We start from the raw sequence: 24,887 nt of genomic DNA, 5'->3' as shown, positions 1-24,887 counted from the left end.
ACCTAGCAGTGTTTCTGTAGTACAGCCACCTAGCACTGTTGTTTGGTTCTGTTATAATCTCCACCCGGCACAGCCAGAAGAGGACTGGCCACCCCTCATAGCCTGGTTCCTCTCTAGGTTTCTTCCTAGGTTTTGGCCTTTCTAGGGAGTTTTTCCTAGCCACCGTGCTTCTACACCTGCATTGCTTGCTGTTTGGGGTTTTCGGCTGGGTTTCTGTACAGCACTTTGAGATATCAGCTGACTTAAGAAGGGCTTTATAAATACATTTGATCGATTCCTCAAATGTTCTCCTGTTCTATTGGTTTCCTTTCATTGTCTAGCAGCCAAAGGCATTATATCCTGGTCTCTAATAGCAAATTAAGATAGTTGTTGCATCTTTAGATCTCCCCTTCTTTCTACAACGGTTATTTCCATCTGTCCATGAAACCGCTTCCATGTGCCGGTGTGCATTTCAGAACAGTGTTTTGCTTACCACCGTGCGCACATTGCTGCGCCTATAATGTGAATATATATATATATAGTTTATCAAGCTAAACATTCTGATCTGTTCAATCAGTTGTATTAATTGATACCCGTGCATACCTCCACTACACTGTCTTGATATGAATCATGGGGATTAAGAAGTGAGTATACGCAGTACCCACTGAAAAATACGTGCGTATATACCCTCGTCTACACCATTACAAGTCTGTACTGTTAGCTTCCATACCAACCCTCTCAGAGATATGCATGGCAGTATGCCTCAGCTCGATCGGCTCAATAAGACAAAGCGTCCTGATCTGGCAGGTTAGTGTCCTCAGGATGCACTCCAGAGAGAGAGATGTCGATGCTATAGCATCCATCCATCATCTTTAAAATCTATACTTTAAAAAAATCAGCTTCCTCTCCTTTTCCCCCAGGTAGATGCAGACTATTTTTGCCGTACAAAACGCTGCGTCCTTTGACAATAGTGCCCAGATGTCCTGGTCTTGGCACTGTGTAGATTTTACTCTAAATTTGAAACTTTGATTTCACCCCATTTTCAATCAGAAAGTGACCCTTCCAACCAAGGAGGTGTCCTAACTTATCTAACGTCTTGGGACTCTTCAACCATATGCTGCTGCTGCACATTCCTGGACATAACTAAAGTCAAATAAGTTTTTTGTGCTATTCCCCTGCAAGATCATATTTCTAAATGTTACTTAGCCACTGAAATGTTAAATGAGGAGAAAGTAGCCTGTCAGCCACTGGCAGTCTGGGATCAATAAGATTCAAAATGCTCAACAGTCTCAAAACGGCTTCTCTAACACTCTGCCGATCCTTAAAGAAACCCATCGTTATCTCATCATCCCAAATATGAGCATGCCGTCCTCCTGCTCCTCCTCCACCTCCACCTCGGGACACATGCTTGGCCGACCAGCTCAGCTCTGAATTTGTCTGTTAGGAGTTTCCTTGTTTCTGCTCGAAATAACACAGGAAATGTCACGATTTGATTTGGGAAGTAAAGGAGAAACAGATTGAAAACCCCAAAAGAGAAACAAACAACAAACACAAGGAAAAGTTAAACTCATGCAGGAGAAAGGAAAGAGTTGGAGGCAGAGAGAAATCTGATGCAGGAGAATGGAAAGAGTTGGAGGCAGAGAGAAATCTGATGCAGGAGAATGGAAAGAGTTGGAGGCAGAGAGAAATCTGATGCAGGAGAATGGAAAGAGTTGGAGGCAGAGAGAAATCTGATGCAGGAGAATGGAAAGAGTTGGAGGCAGAGAGAAATCTGATGCAGGAGAATGGAAAGAGTTGGAGGCAGAGAGAAATCTGATACAGGAGAATGGAAAGAGTTGGAGGCAGAGAGAAATCTGATACAGGAGAATGGAAAGAGTCGAAGGAAGAGAGAAACACATCATGCACCATGAGGCAATGGTACAAGGAATCCCCCTCCCTGCCTTCCAGTGACAGGACGGGACCTAATCCCCCTCCCTGCCTTCCAGTGACAGGACGGGACCTAATCCCCCTCCCTGCCTTCCAGTGACAGGACGGGACCTAATCCCCCTCCCTGCCTTCCAGTGACAGGACGGGACCTAATCCCCTCCCTGCCTTCCAGTGACAGGACGGGACCTAATCCCCCTCCCTGCCTTCCAGTGACAGGACGGGACCTAATCCCCCTCCCTGCCTTCCAGTGACAGGACGGGACCTAATCCCCCTCCCTGCCTTCCAGTGACAGGACGGGACCTAATCCCCCTCCCTGCCTTCCAGTGACAGGACGGGACCTAATCCCCTCCCTGCCTTCCAGTGACAGGACGGGACCTAATCCCCCACCCTGCCTTCCAGTGACAGGACGGGACCTAATCCCCCTCCCTGCCTTCCAGTGACAGGACGGGACCTAATCCCCCTCCATGCCTTCCAGTGACAGGACGGGACCTAATCCCCCTCCATGCCTTCCAGTGACAGGACGGGACCTAATCCCCCTCCCTGCCTTCCAGTGGCAGGACGGGACCTAATCCCCCTCCCTGCCTTCCAGTGACAGGACGGGACCTAATCCCCCTCCCTGCCTTCCAGTGACAGGACGGGACCTAATCCCCCTCCCTGCCTTCCAGTGACAGGACAGGACCTACACTGGTGTTAGAGGAAGGAATGAGTGTGAAATAGTTTGATGGAAGTAGATGGAAGGGAAGAGTGGCAACCTGCTGCATGACCCCCGAGCCCCACCTTTGACCATGTCCATTACCCAACATGCACAGCTCTACCCAGAAACCCCATATCCCTGTCCTTTACGATTACCCAACATACACTGCAAAGGGTACCCTCCCGGACTCCCTCCATGTCCGTTAGCCAACATGCACAGCTGACCCTGACCCCTGAGTCTGCGTACCTGAGAGGTGATCCGATGAGGGAGGAGGGGGGCGTGGGGTTACTCCCCGCGTTGTGCCGCCGCCGCACTGCCTGCCGACGGAACGTACTACGCTCACGCCGAAACGTCACAGTGTCCTCGTTCCCGGGGGCTGTCAAGGTGAGAGAAAGCGCAGTGGGGAAGTGGGTTAGCAACATGGCTGACAAACTTAAGAGTTGGATTGAGGACACATTTGTACCAAAGCCTGATAGCCCGTAAATAGAGCTGACCAGGCTAGTCACAGAAGCTGCTATTGGAAAGAGATGATATCTCTCGTACATCTCTATGGTGACCACCTGACTTAGCCGAGCCTGTGTCGGTCCTAACGTTGTGATTCATTGTATCACCTTAGTTTTGTTACTGTTTTCGAGCAGCAAAACAGTAAGGGGATGGACGTTCCCTTTGTCTACGTGTCAGCATGGCTGGTCGCTGCTTAGAGAACACTAGGCCTGAGCCTCACAGAGCAAAACACCAGCAGAGTAGAGCCCTGCACGGGCATAACGTTCAGGTCCTACGCCACCCAGGCCCATGACGTTCAGGCCCTACGCTACCCAGGCCCACGACGTTCAGGCCCTACCCTACCCAGGCCCACGACGTTCAGGCCCTACCCTACCCAGGCCCTACGCTACCCAGGCCCACGACGTTCAGGCCCTACGCTACCCAGGCCCACGACGTTCAGGCCCTACCCTACCCAGGCCCACGACATTCAGGCCCTACCCTACCCAGGCCCTACGCTACCCAGGCCCACGACGTTCAGGCCCTACGCTACCCAGGCCCACGACGTTCAGGCCCTACCCTACCCAGGCCCAAGACATTCAGGACCTACCCTACCCAGGCCCACGACGTTCAGTCCCTACCCCACGACGTTCAGGCCCTACCCTACCCCACGACGTTCAGGCCCTACCCTACCCCACGACGTTCAGGCCCTACCCTACCCCACGACGTTCAGGCCCTACCCTACCCCACGACGTTCAGGCCCTACCCTACCCCACGACGTTCAGGCCCTACCCTACCCCACGACGTTCAGGCCCTACCCTACCCCACGATGTTCAGGCCCTACCCTACCCCACGACGTTCAGGCCCTACCCTACCCCACGACGTTCAGGCCCTACCCTACCCCACGACGTTCAGGCCCTACCCTACCCCACGACGTTCAGGCCCTACCCTACCCCACGACGTTCAGGCCCTACCCTACCCCACGACGTTCAGGCCCTACCCTACCCCACGACGTTCAGGCCCTACCCTACCCCACGACGTTCAGGCCCTACCCTACCCCACGACGTTCAGGCCCTACCCTACCCCACGACTTTAAGGCCCTACCCTACCCCACGACGTTCAGGCCCTACCCTACCCAGGCCCACGACGTTCAGGCCCTACCCTACCCAGGCCCACGACATTCAGGCCCTACCCTACCCAGGCCCACGACGTTCAGGCCCTACGCTACCCAGGCCCACGCCGTTCAGGCCCTACGCTACCCAGGCCCACGCCGTTCAGGCCCTACGCTAGCTAGGCCCACGAGGTTCAGGCCCTACGCTACCCAGGCCCTACGCTACCCAGGCCCACGACGTTCAGGCCCTACGCTACCCAGGCCCTACGCTACCCAGGCCCACGACGTTCAGGCCCTACCCTACCCAGGCCCACGACGTTCAGGCCCTATGCTACCCAGGCCTGATTGCTTCTGCAACATTTAAGGCCCGGCCAAAACCAGAAATAACTTCTTCCATTAGTAAATGCATTAGCTGCTTCTCTCGGTCACTCACTCCCACCATGCACACAGCACGCTCTGCTCATGGTTCTCTGAGTCTACGTATCCGTAGCAACGGCTCCTCTTGGTCTGCTCTGCTCAATGAAGGGACATGAGAGAGCAGTTAGCTGTTGGCTACTTTGTCACTCTAAACTCCGACAACTCGAGGAACATGATTATTTTCTGTGAAAAACTCTGTCTTATATTGGACGATGTTGAGGTACTTCTGACATCATGTTATGATCTTAGTCAGATAAGACTGTACTGCCCAGCAGAGCACGAGTAAATGGCTCAGCTTCAAAATGTTAGTGATCAATTTAGTAATACTCAAGCCCATAGCAGAGCTCTGCAGAGGGGCCTATACAACTCTAAATTAACTTTGGACCTGGAAATCAGTTCTACTGCCATTTTACATTGTTCTCCTCTAAATCAGGGACTGATTTAGGCCTGGGACACCAGGTGTGTTATCAGGTAGAAAAGAAAACCAGAAGTACTCCAGACCTGGTCGGGTAAGAGTTGAATACCCCTGCCCTCTGCCACAGGGATATCAGAACAGTGACTAACAACACTTCCTGCCTGAACATCAGACAGAGATACTAAACAGGGGTCATGTGTTACGTAAATCAGTTGAAAGACTGCTGCAGTTAAGAAACAACACTACTAAAGCCCATCACACACACTCACACACCTCAACCAGTCAGATCCATACATGTCAGAAGATAGGTAAATACAACCAAACCAAATGATTCATCTAAAAATGGCCAAGGTCACACGACCTGTTAGTAACTGTCCTCCTCAGCGTGTATTATAGGTGACACTACCCTGTCTACCTCTCAATTTCTCTCTGCAGGCGTAAATGGAATCCCTCAGCTCAGCTGCAAACCAAGCTAAACCAGGGTAGATGAGGACTGTTTACCGTCCACTCACTGCCAACCCTGGCAGACAGGTCCAGACACACCCAGACTCTGGTATACACTGGCGCCCAGCTGACTGAAAAAAAAAAATAATTACCCAGCATCCATACCATGACTCATAAAAGACCGACAAATGACAAGACAGGAAATCGTTAATACCAACTCTGAGAGGGGAAACGCCAAAGCTATTACCAGGTCCTTATTTATAGAGACGAGAGTGTTATGACTGAGATGACATTGAAAAGCTACATACAGGGAGTAAAGATGATGATGTACAGGTTCTTCAGAACACTTTTCTCACCCAGTGACTTCTTCCACGTGTTTATTTAGAAAGGTTAACTCTGGGTCTTCCTTTCCTGTGACGGTCCTCACGAGAGCCAGTTTCATCACAGAGCTTGATGGTTTTTACGACTGCACACAAACTTTGAAAGTTCTTGACTGACCTTCATTTCTTAAAGTAATGATGGACTGTTGTTTTGTCTGATTATTTGAGCGGCTCTTGCCATAATATGGACTTGGGTATTTACCCAAATAGGGCTATCTTCTGTATACCATCCCTACCTTGTCAAAACAACTCATTGTCTCAAACGCATTTTGGAAATAAGTTCCACAAATTAAAAAGGCACAACTGTTGATTGAAATGCATTCCAGATGACTACCTCATGAAGCTGGTTGAGAGAATGCCAAGAGTGTGCAAAGCTGTCATCAATATTATAAAATATATTTTTATTTGTTTAACACTTTTTTTGGTTACTACATGATTCCATATGTGTTATTTAATAATAATAAAAATAATAATAATAATAATTTGGATGTCTTCACTATCATTTCTACAATGTAGAAAATAGTCAAAATAAAGAAAAACCCTGGAATGAGTAGCTGTCCAAACTAGCCACTTTAACAATGTTTAAATACTGCTTTATTCATCTCATATGTATATACTGTATTCTATTCTACTGTATTTGAGTTAATGCCACTCCGACATTGCTGAATCTAATATTTATAATATTTATATTACTTAATTCCATTCTTTCACTTTTAGATTTGTGTTTTTTTTGTGTGTGTGTGAATTGTTCGATATTACTGCACTGTTGAAGCTCGGAACACAAGCATTTCACACCATACCCACATCTGCCAAATATGTGTAAAGTGATCAATCAAATTTGATTTCACAATACCAACCTAATTGACAGAGTGAAAAGGAGGAAGCCTGTGCAGAATAAAAATATTTCAGAACAGGCACTACAGTAAAGAACAGTACAGAACTTTGTCCTGAATACAAAGTGTTATGTTTAGGGAAAATCCAATACAACACAGTACGGAGTATCACTCTCCATATTTTCATGCATAGTGGTGGCTGCATCATGTTATGGGTATGCTTGTCAATTATTTAGGACTGCTCGACTAAGAGAACGTACAGATAATTGTATGTGTGGGATACAGAGATGGGGTACTCATTTAAAAATCACGTTAAACACTATTTTTGCACACAGAGTGAGTCCAAAGCAACTCATTATGTGACATGTTAAGCACATTTGAACTCCTGAACTTAATTAGGCTTGCCATAACAAACGTGGTTGAAAACTTACTGACTTAAGACATTTCAGCTTCTAATTTAACAATTTTTTTTATTTAAATGTCTTAAAAAACATAATTATTTGAGATTATTGGGGTAGTGTGTGTAGATCACAAAATCACAACTTAATCTATTTTAAATTCAGGCTGTAACAACAAACGTGAAAAAGGTCCAGGGGTGTGAATACTCTATAAAGGCACAGTATCACATAGCATAAGAGCAGACATAACCTGTAATCCAAGTTTCAATTGAATTGGATTCTTTGACATTGATTCATCACAGAAATTCTAATAGGTCAGAAAGTGGCAGCGATGACAACCTAACTGTGGAATGTGCACGTCATGTTATGGGCAGCAGAATTACAGTTAGAGGAAAAACAGTCTCTGGGAGGAAAACCCCTCATTGCAGTGAAAGACTACTAGCTAACTAGCGGCATGACTTAACCGTGCAGTGAAGGCCTAGACTACGAGCTACATGACTTAACCGTGCAGTGAAGGCCTAGACTACGAGCTACATGACTTAACCGTGCAGTGAAGGCCTAGACTACTAGCTACATGACTTAACCGTGCAGTGAAGGCCTAGACTACTAGCTACATGACTTAACCGTGCAGTGAAGGCCTAGACTACTAGCTACATGACTTAACCGTGCAGTGAAGGCCTAGACTACTAGCTACATGACTTAACCGTGCAGTGAAGGCCTAGACTACTAGCTACATGACTTAACCGTGCAGTGAAGGCCTAGACTACTAGCTACATGACTTAACCGTGCAGTGAAGGCCTAGACTACTAGCTACATGACTTAACCGTGCAGTGAAGGCCTAGACTACTAGCTACATGACTTAACCGTGCAGTGAAGGCCTAGACTACTAGCTACATGACTTAACCGTGCAGTGAAGGCCTAGACTACTAGCTACATGACTTAACCGTGCAGTGAAGGCCTAGACTACTAGCTACATGACTTAACCGTGCAGTGAAGGCCTAGACTACTAGCTACATGACTTAACCGTGCAGTGAAGGCCTAGACTACTAGCTACATGACTTAACCGTGCAGTGAAGGCCTAGACTACTAGCTACATGACTTAACCGTGCAGTGAAGGCCTAGACTACGAGCTACATGACTTAACCGTGCAGTGAAGGCCTAGACTACGAGCTACATGACTTAACCGTGCAGTGAAGGCCTAGACTACTAGCTACATGACTTAACCGTGCAGTGAAGGCCTAGACTACTAGCTACATGACTTAACCGTGCAGTGAAGGCCTAGACTACTAGCTACATGACTTAAACAGTGCAGTGAAGGCCTAGACTACGAGCTACATGACTTAACCGTGCAGTGAAGGCCTAGACTACTAGCTACATGACTTAACCGTGCAGTGAAGGCCTAGACTACTAGCTACATGACTTAACCGTGCAGTGAAGGCCTAGACTACTAGCTACATGACTTAACCGTGCAGTGAAGGCCTAGACTACTAGCTACATGACTTAACCGTGCAGTGAAGGCCTAGACTACTAGCTACATGACTTAACCGTGCAGTGAAGGCCTAGACTACTAGCTACATGACTTAACCGTGCAGTGAAGGCCTAGACTACTAGCTACATGACTTAACCGTGCAGTGAAGGCCTAGACTACTAGCTACATGACTTAACCGTGCAGTGAAGACCTAGACTACTAGCTAACTAGCTACATGACTTAACAGTGCAGTGAAGACCTAGACTACTAGCTAACTAGCTACATGACTTAACAGTGCAGTGAAGACCTAGACTACTAGCTAACTAGCTACATGACTTAACAGTGCAGTGAAGACCTAGACTACTAGCTAACTAGCTACATGACTTAACAGTGCAGTGAAGACCTAGACTACTAGCTAACTAGCTACATGACTTAACAGTGCAGTGAAGACCTAGACTACTAGCTAACTAGCTACATGACTTAACCGTGATGTTAAATGCTTCGGTTCAGTTTCTATTAAAGCACGTGTCAGAGCTTCATGACAAGCACCTATTTGACATCGTTTGTCAATCCTCTATGGCAGAAAAAACACTGAGGTTACCGTGAGAGGTTACCGTGAGAGGTTACCGTGAGAGGTTACCGTGAGAGGTTACCGTGAGAGGTTACCGTGCGAGGTTACTGTGAGAGGTTACTGTGAGAGGGTACTGTGAGAGGTTACTGTGCGAGGTTATTAGTCCATAATGAAAACAAGATAACCAAACTATCTGATCAGCTTACCACCCTGACACAAACTACCCACTAAACTATAACCCTACAAAACCCACTAAACTATAACCCTACAAAACCCACTAAACTATAACCCTACAAAACCCACTAAACTATAACCCTACAAAACCCACTAAACTATAACCCTACAAAACCCACTAAACTATAACCCTACAAAACCCACTAAACTATAACCCTACAAAACCCACTAAACTATAACCCTACAAAACCCACTAAACTATAACCCTACAAAACCCACTAAACTATAACCCTACAAAACCCACTAAACTATAACCCTACAAAACCCACTAAACTATAACCCTGGATACCCACCTCGTGAAGGGCCAGCGGTGGGAGCGTCTAGGGGCTCTGAAGAGAAGGCTGTCTGGCTGGGTAGACTATTCCTGGACCTGGTCACTGACTCCAGCTGTGAGGCCCTGCCCAATAGGGACGCAGCGTCCAGGACCTCCCCCTCTTTGGCTTCCAGGTCAGATTTGGAGGTGGTGAGGGGTCGGAGCCCGGCAGCGGGGGCCCCCAGGCGGTGGGGGTCGTTAAGGCAGGCGGACGCCGCCGTGCCGCTGTCTAGGCTCAGCACCCGGGCGTGGGTTTTGGCGCTGCCCGTGCTGGGTGTCCGACCAGAGGTGCGACGCTTGCCTCTTCCCCCGGCCCTTCCTCCCCCCGTCTCATATTCAGCCTGGGCTTTCTGTGAAGAGGAGGAGGTGGAGGCTGTGGTGGCGGCTGTGTGGGAGTGGCTGTGGGAGTGGCTGTGCTTGACTTTCAGGGCACGGTAGCGTCCCTCGGGGGAGTGGCAGGAGTGGGAAGTGGTGGAGGAGGAGGAGTCCGTGCTGAAGTGATGTGATTGGGTGGACTGAAGGCTTGAGGCACAGCTAAGGTCACTGGCTTCGCTCCACTCCTCCTCTCCACCCCCGGCAGCGAATACCGCACTGCGCGGCTTGGCCATGCCACGCAAAGACACGTAGTCCCGGTGACGGCTGGCATCGAAGCTGCTCGCCCGTTTCTTACCGGTCCGGCGGCGCCCGCTGTTGCGTCCGGCTCCCAAGGAGGAAGAAGTTCGTTGGACGAGGTTGGCGGATTTCACGTCCTCTCTCTCTCCTCTACCCCAGTCCTGTTCCCTGCTGACTGTGCAGGCCGAGCCGTCAGCACTGGTCCTCATGCTACTGCTGTAGGAGGGGCCTGCTGGAGGCTCCTGGCCCGAGGCTGCGGGGTTGGTGATAGAGGGGGACGTGGCGGAGGAGGAGGGCTGTTTGGCTGTTAGCTCATTGGCATGAGGATTCTTATTAGCCTCCCTGGAAGGCAGGCTGTTCAGTCCTCTTGAGATGCTAGAACCAAGGCTGGACCCCAGAGTAGAAGTCCTGCCCTCCCCTGTCGAGGTGGACCCGGGCCCAGTAGCAGCAGCCTCTCCACCTCCCCTCTCCCTCCCTGTCCCGCGCTGCTCATCCCCTGACAGGGACAGTAAACTCTCCACGTGCGTGGAGCTGGTCTGCTCGCTGTGGAAGCTGCTGACGGTGCTGTTGGTGTCTCTGTCAGTCCCGCTGCAGTAACTCTCTGTGGAGCCGCTGCTACGTGTGCTCAGGCTGCGGAGGCTGTCTGCACTGACCTTCCCCCCACCACCACCACCCTGGTCGGCCTGGTACAAACCTGACCCCCCCTCCCCTACCAGCCCTAGCCTGCAGGATTCCTGCTGGTGTCTGTAGCAGGCTGTAGAGCAGCCAGAGGTAGAGGCCTGGTCCGGATGCTGCTGGCAGAGCCTTTCAGCCGCAGCCCCCTCCGTATTCCCCTGTCCTCCAGCTTCAGCCCCTGGCCGGCGGGGTCTGGCAGCTTCCAGCTCACACACCGGGTCCAGGCCCCCTCTCCAAGGAGGGGGGTAGAGGCTGAAGTCTGCTGAGGGCAGCGAGGGGTCGGGGAAGGCTGATCCAGCAGAGCTGGAGGTGCGGGGTAGACCCCGGGTACGAGGCTCTTTCCTGAAGGACTGGGAGTGTAACCCGGGGGTATGGGCCGACCCCTCTGTGTCGCAAGAGGACATGGATTGGCTGAAGGGATGGGAGGCGGAGCCACAATGGTTTGCAGGGTCGCAGGAGAGCTCGGAGGGGCCAAGGGAGGTGGAGGGCTGCATGGAGGCGAAGGAGTGGCTGGAGACAAGGCAGTAAATCTTTGGGTCAGACATCATGTCTGGAGGGGAGGAAAGGAGATCAATTAGTGAAGGTCTGTTCTCAGGTCTGTTCTACAGTGGGGCAAAACAAGTATTTAGTCAGTCACCAATTGTGCAAGTTCTCCCACTTAAAAAGATGGGAGGGGCCTGTAATTTTCATCATAGGTACACTTCTACTATGACAGACAAAATGAGAAGGAAAAAAATCTAGAAAATCACATTGTAGGATTTTTAATGAATTTCTTTGCGAATTATGGTGGAAAATAAGTATTTGGTCACCTACAAACAAGCAAGATTTCTGGCTCTCAAAGACCTGTAACTTCTTCTTTAAGAGGCTCCTCTGTCCTCCACGTGTTACCTGTATTAATGGCACCTGTTTGAACTTGTTATCAGTATAAAAGAGACCTGTCCACAACCTCAAACAGTGAGGGAGAGAGGAGACCGAGGGACAGACAGAGGAGACAGAGAGAGGGGACGGAGACAGAGGGACGGAGACAGAGGGACGGAGACAGAGGGACAGAGACAGAGGGACAGAGACAGAGGGACAGAGACAGAGGGACAGAGACAGAGGGACAGAGACAGAGGGACAGAGACAGAGGGACAGAGACAGAGGGACAGAGACAGAGGGACAGAGACAGAGAGACAGAGACAGAGAGACAGAGACAGAGAGACAGAGACAGAGAGACAGAGACAGAGAGACAGAGACAGAGAGACAGAGAGAGGAGGATGGAGAGAGGAGGATGGAGAGAGGGGACGAAGAGAGGGGACGAAGAGAGGGGACGAAGAGAGGATGGAGATGGGGGACGAAGAGAGGATGGAGATGGGGGACGAAGAGAGGATGGAGATGGGGGACGAAGAGAGGATGGAGATGGGGGACGAAGAGAGGATGGAGATGGGGGACGAAGAGAGGAGAGGTGCAGTGGAATCTGTTGTGTTATAGGGTCAGCCAAAATAGTACGCGCCCCTGGAGCAAATAAGGGTTGAGTGCCTTGCTCAAGGGCACAGGCGTTTCACCTTCTCGGCTTGGGGATTCGAACCAGCAACCTTTCAGTTACTGGTCCAACACTAACCGCAAGGCTACCTGCCTCCCTGTTCGTCCTATGTGAAGACAGTGAAGACACAGCTTGAGAGACAAAAAGACAATTGAACTGTAGTGGTAAAGGTCTGTTTTAAGAGCATCTCTATCTAACTCTATTGGCCCATCCTAGTACAGCAGTCTGTGTAAGGCAGTCTGTGTAAGGCAGTCTGTGTAAGGCAGTCTGTGTAAGGCAGTCTGTGTAAGGCAGTCTGTGTAAGGCAGTCTGTGTAAGGCAGTCTGTGTAAGGCAGTCTGTGTAAGGCAGTCTGTGTAAGGCAGTCTGTGTAAGGCAGTCTGTGTAAGGCAGTCTGTGTAAGGCAGTCTGTGTAAGGCAGTCTGTGTAAGGCAGTCTGTGAAGATTAGATATCCTGCCACGTGTTAACAAGGTAACCTTGTTTAAACAGAGTTCTCGTATGTTTTCAAGTCTTGAGGAAAGTCTCTCTCCTGAGGAAAACAAAAACAGTCCAAAACACGAGTCCAAGAAAACATTAACTAACACAACAAATATGATAACATGATTTCACAAGAGCTCTTTCTCCAAGAGACCAGAGGATTTTCAGTCAGTGGTTGCCCTGAGTAAGGCGAAGATTCAGTTCAACACGGATTAAAAATTGCACACACATTCAAAGTGGACGGCAGTGTTATGTTAGATGTTGTTTATTTGCTTGGGTTTGAATCCCAACCTAAGTCAGACTCTGTAATGGACAGTGTTTACGTGGGGTTGAATCCCAACCTAAGTCAGACTCTGTTTACGTGGGTTTGAATCCCAACCTAAGTCAGACTCTGTTTACGTGGGTTTGAATCCCAACCTTAGTCAGACTCTGTTTACGTGGGTTTGAATCCCAACCTTAGTCAGACTCTGTTTACGTGGGTTTGAATCCCAACCTTAGTCAGACTCTGTTTACGTGGGTTTGAATCCCAACCTTAGTCAGACTCTGTTTACGTGGGTTTGAATCTCAACCTTAGTCAGACTCTGTTTACGTGGGTTTGAATCCCAACCTAAGTCAGACTGTTTACGTGGGTTTGAATCCCAACCTAAGTCAGACTCTGTTTACGTGGGTTTGAATCCCAACCTAAGTCAGACTGTGTTTACTTGGGTTTGAATCCCAACCTAAGTCAGACTCTGTAATGGACAGTGTTTACGTGGGTTTGAATCCCAACCTAAGTCAGACTCTGTTTACGTGGGTTTGAATCTCAACCTTAGTCAGACTCTGTTTACGTGGGTTTGAATCCCAACCTTAGTCAGACTCTGTTTACGTGGGTTTGAATCCCAACCTTAGTCAGACTCTGTTTACGTGGGTTTGAATCCCAACCTTAGTCAGACTCTGTTTACGTGGGTTTGAATCCCAACCTAAGTCAGACTCTGTTTACGTGGGTTTGAATCCCAACCTAAGTCAGACTGTGTTTACTTGGGTTTGAATCCCAACCCAAGTCAGACTCTGTAATGGACAGTGTTTACGTGGGGTTGAATCCCAACCTAAGTCAGACTCTGTTTACGTGGGTTTGAATCCCAACCTTAGTCAGACTCTGTTTACGTGGGTTTGAATCCCAACCTTAGTCAGACTCTGTTTACGTGGGTTTGAATCCCAACCTTAGTCAGACTCTGTTTACGTGGGTTTGAATCCCAACCTTAGTCAGACTCTGTTTACGTGGGTTTGAATCTCAACCTTAGTCAGACTCTGTTTACGTGGGTTTGAATCTCAACCTTAGTCAGACTCTGTTTACGTGGGTTTGAATCCCAACCTAAGTCAGACTGTGTTTACTTGGGTTTGAATCCCAACCCAAGTCAGACTCTGTAATGGACAGTGTTTACGTGGGGTTGAATCCCAACCTAAGTCAGACTCTGTTTACGTGGGTTTGAATCCCAACCTTAGTCAGACTCTGTTTACGTGGGTTTGAATCCCAACCTAAGTCAGACTCTGTAATGGACAGTGTTTACGTGGGTTTGAATCCCAACCTAAGTCAGACTCTGTTTACGTGGGTTTGAATCTCAACCTTAGTCAGACTGTTTACGTGGGTTTGAATCCCAACCTAAGTCAGACTGTGTTTACGTGGGTTTGAATCCCAACCTAAGTCAGACTCTGTAATGGACAGTGTTTACGTGGGTTTGAATCCTAACCTAAGTCAGACTCTGTAATGGACTGTGTTTACGTGGGTTTGAATTCCAACCTAAGTCAGACTGTGTTTACGTGGGTTTGAATCCCAACCTAAGTCAGACTGTGTTTACGTGGGTTTGAATCCCAACCTAAGTCAGACTGTATTTACATGGGTTTGAATCCCAACCTAAGTCGTCAGACTGTATTTACGTGGGTTTGAATCCCAACCCAAGTCAGACTCTGTAATGGACAGTGTTTACGTGGGTTTGAATCCCAACCTAAGTCAGACTGTATTTACGTGGGTTTGAATCCCAACCCAAGTCAGACTCTGTAATGGACAGTGTTTACGTGGGTTTGAATCCCAACCTAAGTCAGACTCTGTTTACGTGGGTTTGAATCCCAACCTAAGTCAGACTCTGTTTACGTGGGTTTGAATCCCAACCCAAGTCAGACTCTGTAATGGACAGTGTTTACGTGGGTTTGAATCCCAACCTAAGTCAGACTCTGTTTACGTGGGTTTGAATCCCAACCTAAGTCAGACTCTGTTTACGTGGGTTTGAATCCCAACCTAAGTCAGACTCTGTAACGGACAGTGTTTACGTGGGGTTGAATCCCAACCTAAGTCAGACTCTGTAATGGACAGTAAGCGGAGGCTGGTCCTCAGGGGGAGGGAGAATAAACCGCTCAGCCCCCTGGGCTGTATCAAATGGAACACTATTCCCTTTAGAGTGCACTGCTTTTCACATTGAGCCCTGCATGTAGTTCACTTTATAAGGGGGCCATTTGGGACAGAGCCCTGGTCAAACTTCAGCTCTGGCCTCTTCTCTTTCTGCCGACCCGATCAGAGAGGAGACAGAGCTAATTAGAATGGTGTTGAGCGAACATGTTGAATAATTCAAACAATGCAGTCGCTCTGGCTGACACACAATGGACCCAGAGTCGCCTCACTCCGACACTCCACCCAATGGACCTGGACTGCAACTGGAACTAAAGAGGGTTCATTTGTCTAGAAAGCCCTCTGTCTTTCAACAGACCATTCCAGTGACTGATTAGCTGGCTGGCTGACAAAGCCAGACGACTAGGGGAGGGACAAAGCCAGACGACTAGGGGAGGGACAAAGCCAGACGACTAGGGGATGGACAAAGCCAGACGACTAGGGGAGGGACAAAGCCAGACGACTAGGGGAGGGACAAAGCCAGACGACTAGGGGAGGGACAAAGCCAGACGACTAGGGGAGGGACAAAGCCAGACGACTAGGGGAGGGACAAAGCCAGACGACTAGGGGAGGGACAAAGCCAGACGACTAGGGGAGGGACAAAGCCAGACGACTAGGGGAGGGACAAAGCCAGACGACTAGGGGAGGGACAAAGCCAGACGACTAGGGGGTGGACAAAGCCAGACGACTAGGGGTGGACAAAGCCAGACGACTAGGGGGTGGACAAAGCCAGACGACTAGGGGGTGGACAAAGCCAGACGACTAGGGGGTGGACAAAGCCATACGACTAGGGGAGGGACAAAGCCATACGACTAGGGGAGGGACAAAGCCATACGACTAGGGGAGGGACAAAGCCATACGACTAGGGGAGGGACAAAGCCATACGACTAGGGGAGGGACAAAGCCATACGACTAGGGGAGGGACAAAGCCATACGACTAGGGGAGGGACAAAGCCATACGACTAGGGGAGGGACAAAGCCAGACGACTAGGGGAGGGACAAAGCCAGACGACTAGGGGAGGGACAAAGCCAGACGACTAGGGGAGGGACAAAGCCAGACGACTAGGGGAGGGACAAAGCCAGACGACTAGGGGAGGGACAAAGCCAGACGACTAGGGGGTGGACAAAGCCAGACGACTAGGGGGTGGACAAAGCCAGACGACTAGGGGAGGGACAAAGCCATACGACTAGGGGGGACAAAGCCATACGACTAGGGGGGGACAAAGCCATACGACAAGGGGGGACAAAGCCATACGACAAGGGGGACAAAGCCAGACGACAAGGGGGACAAAGCCAGACGACTAGGGGAGGGACAAAGCCAGACGACTAGGGGAGGGACAAAGCCAGACGACTAGGGGAGGGACAAAGCCAGACGACTAGGGGAGGGACAAAGCCAGACGACTAGGGGAGGGACAAAGCCAGACGACTAGGGGAGGGACAAAGCCAGACGACTAGGGGAGGGACAAAGCCAGACGACTAGGGGAGGGACAAAGCCAGACGACTAGGGGAGGGACAAAGCCAGACGACTAGGGGAGGGACAAAGCCAGACGACTAGGGGATGGACAAAGCCAGACGACTAGGGGAGGGACAAAGCCATACGACTAGGGGAGGGACAAAGCCATACGACTAGGGGAGGGACAAAGCCATACGACTAGGGGAGGGACAAAGCCATACGACTAGGGGAGGGACAAAGCCATACGACTAGGGGAGGGACAAAGCCATACGACTAGGGGAGGGACAAAGCCAGACGACTAGGGGAGGGACAAAGCCAGACGACTAGGGGAGGGACAAAGCCAGACGACTAGGGGAGGGACAAAGCCAGACGACTAGGGGAGGGACAAAGCCAGACGACTAGGGGAGGGACAAAGCCAGACGACTAGGGGAGGGACAAAGCCAGACGACTAGGGGAGGGACAAAGCCAGACGACTAGGGGAGGGACAAAGCCAGACGACTAGGGGAGGGACAAAGCCAGACGACTAGGGGAGGGACAAAGCCAGACGACTAGGGGAGGGACAAAGCCAGACGACTAGGGGAGGGACAAAGCCAGACGACTAGGGGAGGGACAAAGCCAGACGACTAGGGGAGGGACAAAGCCAGACGACTAGGGGAGGGACAAAGCCAGACGACTAGGGGAGGGACAAAGCCATACGACTAGGGGAGGGACAAAGCCATACGACTAGGGGAGGGACAAAGCCATACGACTAGGGGAGGGACAAAGCCATACGACTAGGGGAGGGACAAAGCCATACGACTAGGGGAGGGACAAAGCCAGACGACTAGGGGAGGGACAAAGCCAGACGACTAGGGGAGGGACAAAGCCAGACGACTAGGGAGGGACAAAGCCAGACGACTAGGGGAGGGACAAAGCCAGACGACTAGGGGAGGGACAAAGCCAGACGACTAGGGGAGGGACAAAGCCAGACGACTAGGGGAGGGACAAAGCCAGACGACTAGGGAGGGACAAAGCCAGACGACTAGGGGATGGACAAAGCCAGACGACTAGGGGAGGGACAAAGCCAGACGACTAGGGGAGGGACAAAGCCAGACGACTAGGGGAGGGACAAAGCCAGACGACTAGGGGAGGGACAAAGCCAGACGACTAGGGGAGGGACAAAGCCAGACGACTAGGGGAGGGACAAAGCCAGACGACTAGGGGAGGGACAAAGCCAGACGACTAGGGGAGGGACAAAGCCAGACGACTAGGGGAGGGACAAAGCCAGACGACTAGGGGAGGGACAAAGCCATACGACTAGGGGAGGGACAAAGCCAGACGACTAGGGGAGGGACAAAGCCAGACGACTAGGGGAGGGACAAAGCCAGACGACTAGGGGAGGGACAAAGCCAGACGACTAGGGGAGGGACAAAGCCAGACGACTAGGGGAGGGACAAAGCCATACGACTAGGGGAGGGACAAAGCCAGACGACTAGGGGAGGGACAAAGCCATACGACTAGGGGAGGGACAAAGCCAGACGACTAGGGGAGGGACAAAGCCAGACGACTAGGGGGGACAAAGCCAGACGACTAGGGGGACAAAGCCAGACGACTAGGGGAGGGACAAAGCCATACGACTAGGGGAGGGACAAAGCCAGACGACTAGGGGAGGGACAAAGCCAGACGACTAGGGGAGGGACAAAGCCATACGACTAGGGGAGGGACAAAGCCAGACGACTAGGGGAGGGACAAAGCCAGACGACTAGGGGAGGGACAAAGCCAGACGACTAGGGGAGGGACAAAGCCATACGACTAGGGGAGGGACAAAGCCAGACGACTAGGGGAGGGACAAAGCCATACGACTAGGGGAGGGACAAAGCCAGACGACTAGGGGAGGGACAAAGCCATACGACTAGGGGAGGGACAAAGCCATACGACTAGGGGAGGGACAAAGCCATACGACTAGGGGAGGGACAAAGCCAGACGACTAGGGGGTGGACAAAGCCATACGACTAGGGGAGGGACAAAGCCATACGACTAGGGGAGGGACAAAGCCATACGACAAGGGGGGGGACAAAGCCAGACGACTAGGGGAGGGACAAAGCCATACGACTAGTGGAGGGACAAAGCCATACGACTAGGGGAGGGACAAAGCCAGACGACTAGGGGAGGGACAAAGCCAGACGACTAGGGGAGGGACAAAGCCATACGACTAGGGGAGGGACAAAGCCAGACGACTAGGGGAGGGACAAAGCCATACGACTAGGGGAGGGACAAAGCCATACGACTAGGGGAGGGACAAAGCCAGACGACTAGGGGAGGGACAAAGCCAGACGACTAGGGGAGGGACAAAGCCAGACGACTAGGGGAGGGACAAAGCCAGACGACTAGGGGAGGGACAAAGCCAGACGACTAGGGGAGGGACAAAGCCAGACGACTAGGGGAGGGACAAAGCCAGACGACTAGGGGAGGGACAAAGCCAGACGACTAGGGGAGGGACAAAGCCAGACGACTAGGGGAGGGACAAAGCCAGACGACTAGGGGAGGGACAAAGCCATACGACTAGGGGAGGGACAAAGCCAGACGACTAGGGGAGGGACAAAGCCATACGACTAGGGGAGGGACAAAGCCAGACGACTAGGGGAGGGACAAAGCCATACGACTAGGGGAGGGACAAAGCCAGACGACTAGGGGAGGGACAAAGCCAGACGACTAGGGGAGGGACAAAGCCATACGACTAGGGGAGGGACAAAGCCAGACGACTAGGGGAGGGACAAAGCCAGACGACTAGGGGAGGGACAAAGCCATACGACTAGGGGAGGGACAAAGCCAGACGACTAGGGGAGGGACAAAGCCAGACGACTAGGGGAGGGACAAAGCCATACGACTAGGGGAGGGACAAAGCCATACGACTAGGGGAGGGACAAAGCCATACGACTAGGGGAGGGACAAAGCCATACGACTAGGGGAGGGACAAAGCCATACGACTAGGGGAGGGACAAAGCCATACGACTAGGGGAGGGACAAAGCCATACGACTAGGGGAGGGACAAAGCCAGACGACTAGGGGAGGGACAAAGCCAGACGACTAGGGGAGGGACAAAGCCATACGACTAGGGGAGGGACAAAGCCAGACGACTAGGGGAGGGACAAAGCCATACGACTAGGGGAGGGACAAAGCCATACGACTAGGGGAGGGACAAAGCCAGACGACTAGGGGAGGGACAAAGCCAGACGACTAGGGGAGGGACAAAGCCAGACGACTAGGGGAGGGACAAAGCCATACGACTAGGGGAGGGACAAAGCCAGACGACTAGGGGAGGGACAAAGCCAGACGACTAGGGGAGGGACAAAGCCAGACGACTAGGGGAGGGACAAAGCCATACGACTAGGGGAGGGACAAAGCCAGACGACTAGGGGAGGGACAAAGCCATACGACTAGGGGAGGGACAAAGCCAGACGACTAGGGGAGGGACAAAGCCAGACGACTAGGGGAGGGACAAAGCCAGACGACTAGGGGAGGGACAAAGCCAGACGACTAGGGGAGGGACAAAGCCATACGACTAGGGGAGGGACAAAGCCATACGACTAGGGGAGGGACAAAGCCATACGACTAGGGGAGGGACAAAGCCAGACGACAAGGGGAGGGACAAAGCCAGACGACTAGGGGAGGGACAAAGCCAGACGACTAGGGGAGGGACAAAGCCAGACGACAAGGGGGGACAAAGCCAGACGACTAGGGGAGGGACAAAGCCATACGACTAGGGGAGGGACAAAGCCATACGACTAGGGGAGGGACAAAGCCAGACGACTAGGGGAGGGACAAAGCCAGACGACTAGGGGAGGGACAAAGCCAGACGACTAGGGGAGGGACAAAGCCAGACGACTAGGGGAGGGACAAAGCCATACGACTAGGGGAGGGACAAAGCCATACGACTAGGGGAGGGACAAAGCCATACGACTAGGGGAGGGACAAAGCCAGACGACTAGGGGAGGGACAAAGCCAGACGACTAGGGGAGGGACAAAGCCATACGACTAGGGGAGGGACAAAGCCATACGACTAGGGGAGGGACAAAGCCAGACGACTAGGGGAGGGACAAAGCCATACGACTAGGGGAGGGACAAAGCCAGACGACTAGGGGAGGGACAAAGCCATACGACTAGGGGAGGGACAAAGCCAGACGACTAGGGGAGGGACAAAGCCAGACGACTAGGGGAGGGACAAAGCCATACGACTAGGGGAGGGACAAAGCCAGACGACTAGGGGAGGGACAAAGCCAGACGACTAGGGGAGGGACAAAGCCATACGACTAGGGGAGGGACAAAGCCAGACGACTAGGGGAGGGACAAAGCCAGACGACTAGGGGAGGGACAAAGCCATACGACTAGGGGAGGGACAAAGCCATACGACTAGGAGAGGGACAAAGCCAGACGACTAGGGGAGGGACAAAGCCAGACGACTAGGGGAGGGACAAAGCCATACGACTAGGGGAGGGACAAAGCCAGACGACTAGGGGAGGGACAAAGCCATACGACTAGGGGAGGGACAAAGCCAGACGACTAGGGGAGGGACAAAGCCAGACGACTAGGGGAGGGACAAAGCCATACGACTAGGGGAGGGACAAAGCCATACGACTAGGGGAGGCTGAGGAAGAGAGCGGCGGTGGCTGTTACCTTTGGCTGTCGTGGTTCCTCCATGACCATTGGCGGACGCAATCTGAAAGGTGGGAGGAGAGCTACTTATCAAGACATAACAAGAGACATAAAACAATACCTTCCTAGATCAGTAATCTTTTCAGGACGTCAAAATAACCTACAATATTGATTACTTGACAACTTAAAATGTTGAAGAATAGAACATCTTAGAGGACCACAATGGAAATAACCCTGTGGCATATGTAGTATATTTTATCCTCTGTCATTTTTAAAACACGTAATGTCTCCAGCTAGAGCAGACTACTGCTTCCAGTATCAAATCAATCCCCCCAAAACACAATTTACACAGGAGAGAGAAGCACTGTCTCACCTGGTGACCGGAGTCCATCCCAACATTCTGTCTCACCTGGTGACCGGAGTCCATCCCAACATTCTGTCTCACCTGGTGACCGGAGTCCATCCCAACATTCTGTCTCACCTGGTGACCGGAGTCCATCCCAACATTCTGTCTCACCTGGTGACCGGAGTCCATCACATTCTGTCTCACCTGGTGACCGGAGTCAATCCCAACATTCTGTCTCACCTGGTGACCGGAGTCCATCCCAACATTCTGTCTCACCTGGTGACCGGAGTCCATCCCAACATTCTGTCTCACCTGGTGACCGGAGTCCATCCCAACATTCTGTCTCACCTGGTGACCGGAGTCCATCCCAACATTCTGTCTCACCCGGTGACCGGAGTCCATCCCAACATTCTGTCTCACCTGGTGACCGGAGTCCATCCCTGTATAAGAGTTTCTGGAGCTGCAGTCTACTGGTGGAGTCTCATCTCGAATGAAGTCTGCCATCTCTAGACCCCCACCAGGGTCCCTGCGCACACACACACACTTCCATTAGGAAAACGTGGTAATGGACATTTGACCAGAAGCATTTTAACTAACCGTATATTTGACACATTGACCTGACTCATATGCATTGGGTGTGTAACCTGGTTAGGCTGCTCAGAACGAGATGGTCATTCATCTTAACAGGACATGAACATCTCCAGGATGCAACAGAGCGAGGTCCTTCTTAGTGAATTCTGATGTGCACTTTGAAGATGTTTAGAATAACTGTACACCACTTACTTTCCCTCAGCCAACAAGACGAGTAACAAACAGCAACATCACTAGCCTGTGTCAACCTACTATCCCCGCTAGTAGGGACGTTGACCACTTACTTTCCCTCAGCCAACAAGACGAGTAACAAACAGCAACATCACTAGCCTGTGTCAACCTACTATCCCCGCTAGTAGGGACGTTGACCACTTACTTTCCCTCAGCCAACAAGACGAGTAACAAACAGCAACATCACTAGCCTGTGTCAACCTACTATCCCCCCTAGTAGGGACGTTGACCACTTACTTTCCCTCAGCCAACAAGACGAGTAACAAACAGCAACATCACTAGCCTGTGTCAACCTACTATCCCCCCTAGTAGGGACTTTGACCACTTACTTTCCCTCAGCCAACAAGACGAGTAACAAACAGCAACATCACTAGCCTGTGTCAACCTACTATCCCCCCTAGTAGGGACGTTGACCACTTACTTTCCCTCAGCCAACAAGACGAGTAACAAACAGCAACATCACTAGCCTGTGTCAACCTACTATCCCCCCCTAGTAGGGACGTTGACCTATTCTACTGGTCAACTTGTCCAGGAAGAAAGTGTCAATCCACTATCCCCCCCTTAGTAAAGAAATAGCCTATTCCAAACAAACTCTAAAGGCAAACAGTTGTGGGAAGATAAATCCGCACGCCTAGCCTACACCAACAAAATAAGCTGTTAAAAAGCTAACGAGGCTAAACGCAACAGATCAGAATGTTTAAAAACTATTATGTGGACAAGAAACTATCACGGGTTGCTAATATGACTTGGATTGACGTTTGGCTACTGGACAAAGAAAGAAAGTTGTTTTGAAAACCAAATGAACATGAGAGAAATAGGCTACTGGGTTACAGGCAACATTCGCACTGAGCTAAAGGGTAGAGCTGCCGCTTTCAAGGTGCGGGACTCTAACCCGAAAGCTTATAAGAAATTCCGCTCTGCCCTCCGACGAACCATCAAACAGGCAAAGCGTCAATACAGGGCTAAGATTGAATCATTCTACACCGGCTCCAACGCTCATCTTGTGGCAGGGCTTGCAAACCATTACAGATTACAAAGGGAAGCACAGCCACGAGCTGCCCAGTGACACGAGCCTACCAGACGAGCTAAATCACTTCTATATATAATCGCTTCGAGGCAAGCAACACTGAGGCATGAATGAGAGCATCAGCTGTTCCGGACGACTGTGTGATCACGCTCTCCGTAGCCGACGTGAGTAAGACCTTTAAACAGGTCAACATACACAAGGCTGCGGGGCCAGACGGATTACCAGGACGTGTGCTCTGGGCATGTGCTAACCAACTGGCAGGTGTCTTCACTGACATTTTCAACATGTCCCTGATTGAGTCTGTAATACCAACATGTTTCAAGCAGACCACCATAGTCCCGGTGCACAAGAACAAAGGTAACCTGCCTACAAGACTACAGACCTGTAGCACTCACGTCTGTAGCCATGAAGTGCTTTGAAAGGCTGGTAATGGCTCACATCAGCACCATTATCCCAGAAACCCTAGACCCACTCCAATTTGCATACCGCCCAAACAGATCCACAGATGATGCAATTTCTACTGCACTGTCCTTCCCCACCTGGACAAAAGGAACTCTTATGTGAGAATGTTATTCATTGACTACAGTTCAGTGTTCAACACCAGTGCCGTCAAAGCTCATCACTAAGCTAAGGACCCTGGGACTAAACACCTCCCTCTGCAACTTGATCCTGGACTTCCGGTGCTTGTATCTAGCCCCTCTACTGTATCTAGCCCCTCTACTGTATATAGCCTGTCTTTTTACTGTTGTTTTATTTCTTTACCTACCTATTGTTCACCTAATATATTTTTTTGCACTATAGGTTAGAACCTGTAAGTAAGCATTTCACTGTCAGTAAGTAAGTACCTGTTGTTTTCGGCGCACGTGACAAAGAAACTTTGATTTTAGATTTGAGAACACGTTCTCATTTACAGCAACGACCTGCTGGGGAATAGTTACAGGGGAGAGGAGGGGGATTAATGAGTCAATTGGAAGTTGGGATGTTTTAGTGGCCATGATGGTTTGAGGGCCAGATTGGGAGTTTAGCCAGGACAACGGGGTTAACACCCCTACTCTTATGATAAGTGCCATGTGATCTTTAGTGACCACAGAGAGTCAGGACACCCGTTTAACATCCCATCTGAAAGGCGGCACCCTGCACAGGGCAATGTCCCCAATCACTGCCCATGACAGTAATAGCTTATGCATAGATGTAGATTCAAATGATCAGTTCCAGGCGCCAAAGCTGTCAGTTGGGACA

The 24,887-nt window shown here is 50.8% G+C and overlaps 1 protein-coding gene across 1 annotated transcript in view; it reads right to left on the bottom strand.

The window, feature by feature from the left end:
- pcnx1 (pecanex 1) overlaps positions 1–24,887 on the bottom strand; it is a 95,665-nt gene that overhangs the window by 63,055 nt on the left and 7,723 nt on the right. The window contains exons 3-6 of the mRNA XM_042330320.1: positions 22,220–22,325; positions 21,475–21,517; positions 9,644–11,500; positions 2,846–2,975 (exon numbers count right to left, since the gene is read on the bottom strand). Coding sequence (XP_042186254.1) covers positions 2,846–2,975; positions 9,644–11,500; positions 21,475–21,517; positions 22,220–22,325 — 2,136 coding nt within the window. The remainder of the gene's footprint in view (positions 1–2,845; positions 2,976–9,643; positions 11,501–21,474; positions 21,518–22,219; positions 22,326–24,887) is intronic.

This window comes from Oncorhynchus tshawytscha, linkage group LG11 (assembly GCF_018296145.1).
Source record: "Oncorhynchus tshawytscha isolate Ot180627B linkage group LG11, Otsh_v2.0, whole genome shotgun sequence".
NCBI classification, from domain to species: Eukaryota; Metazoa; Chordata; class Actinopteri; order Salmoniformes; family Salmonidae; genus Oncorhynchus; species Oncorhynchus tshawytscha.
The sequence above is the reverse complement of the archived record's forward strand: the minus strand, read 5'-3'. Positions and strand labels throughout refer to the sequence as shown.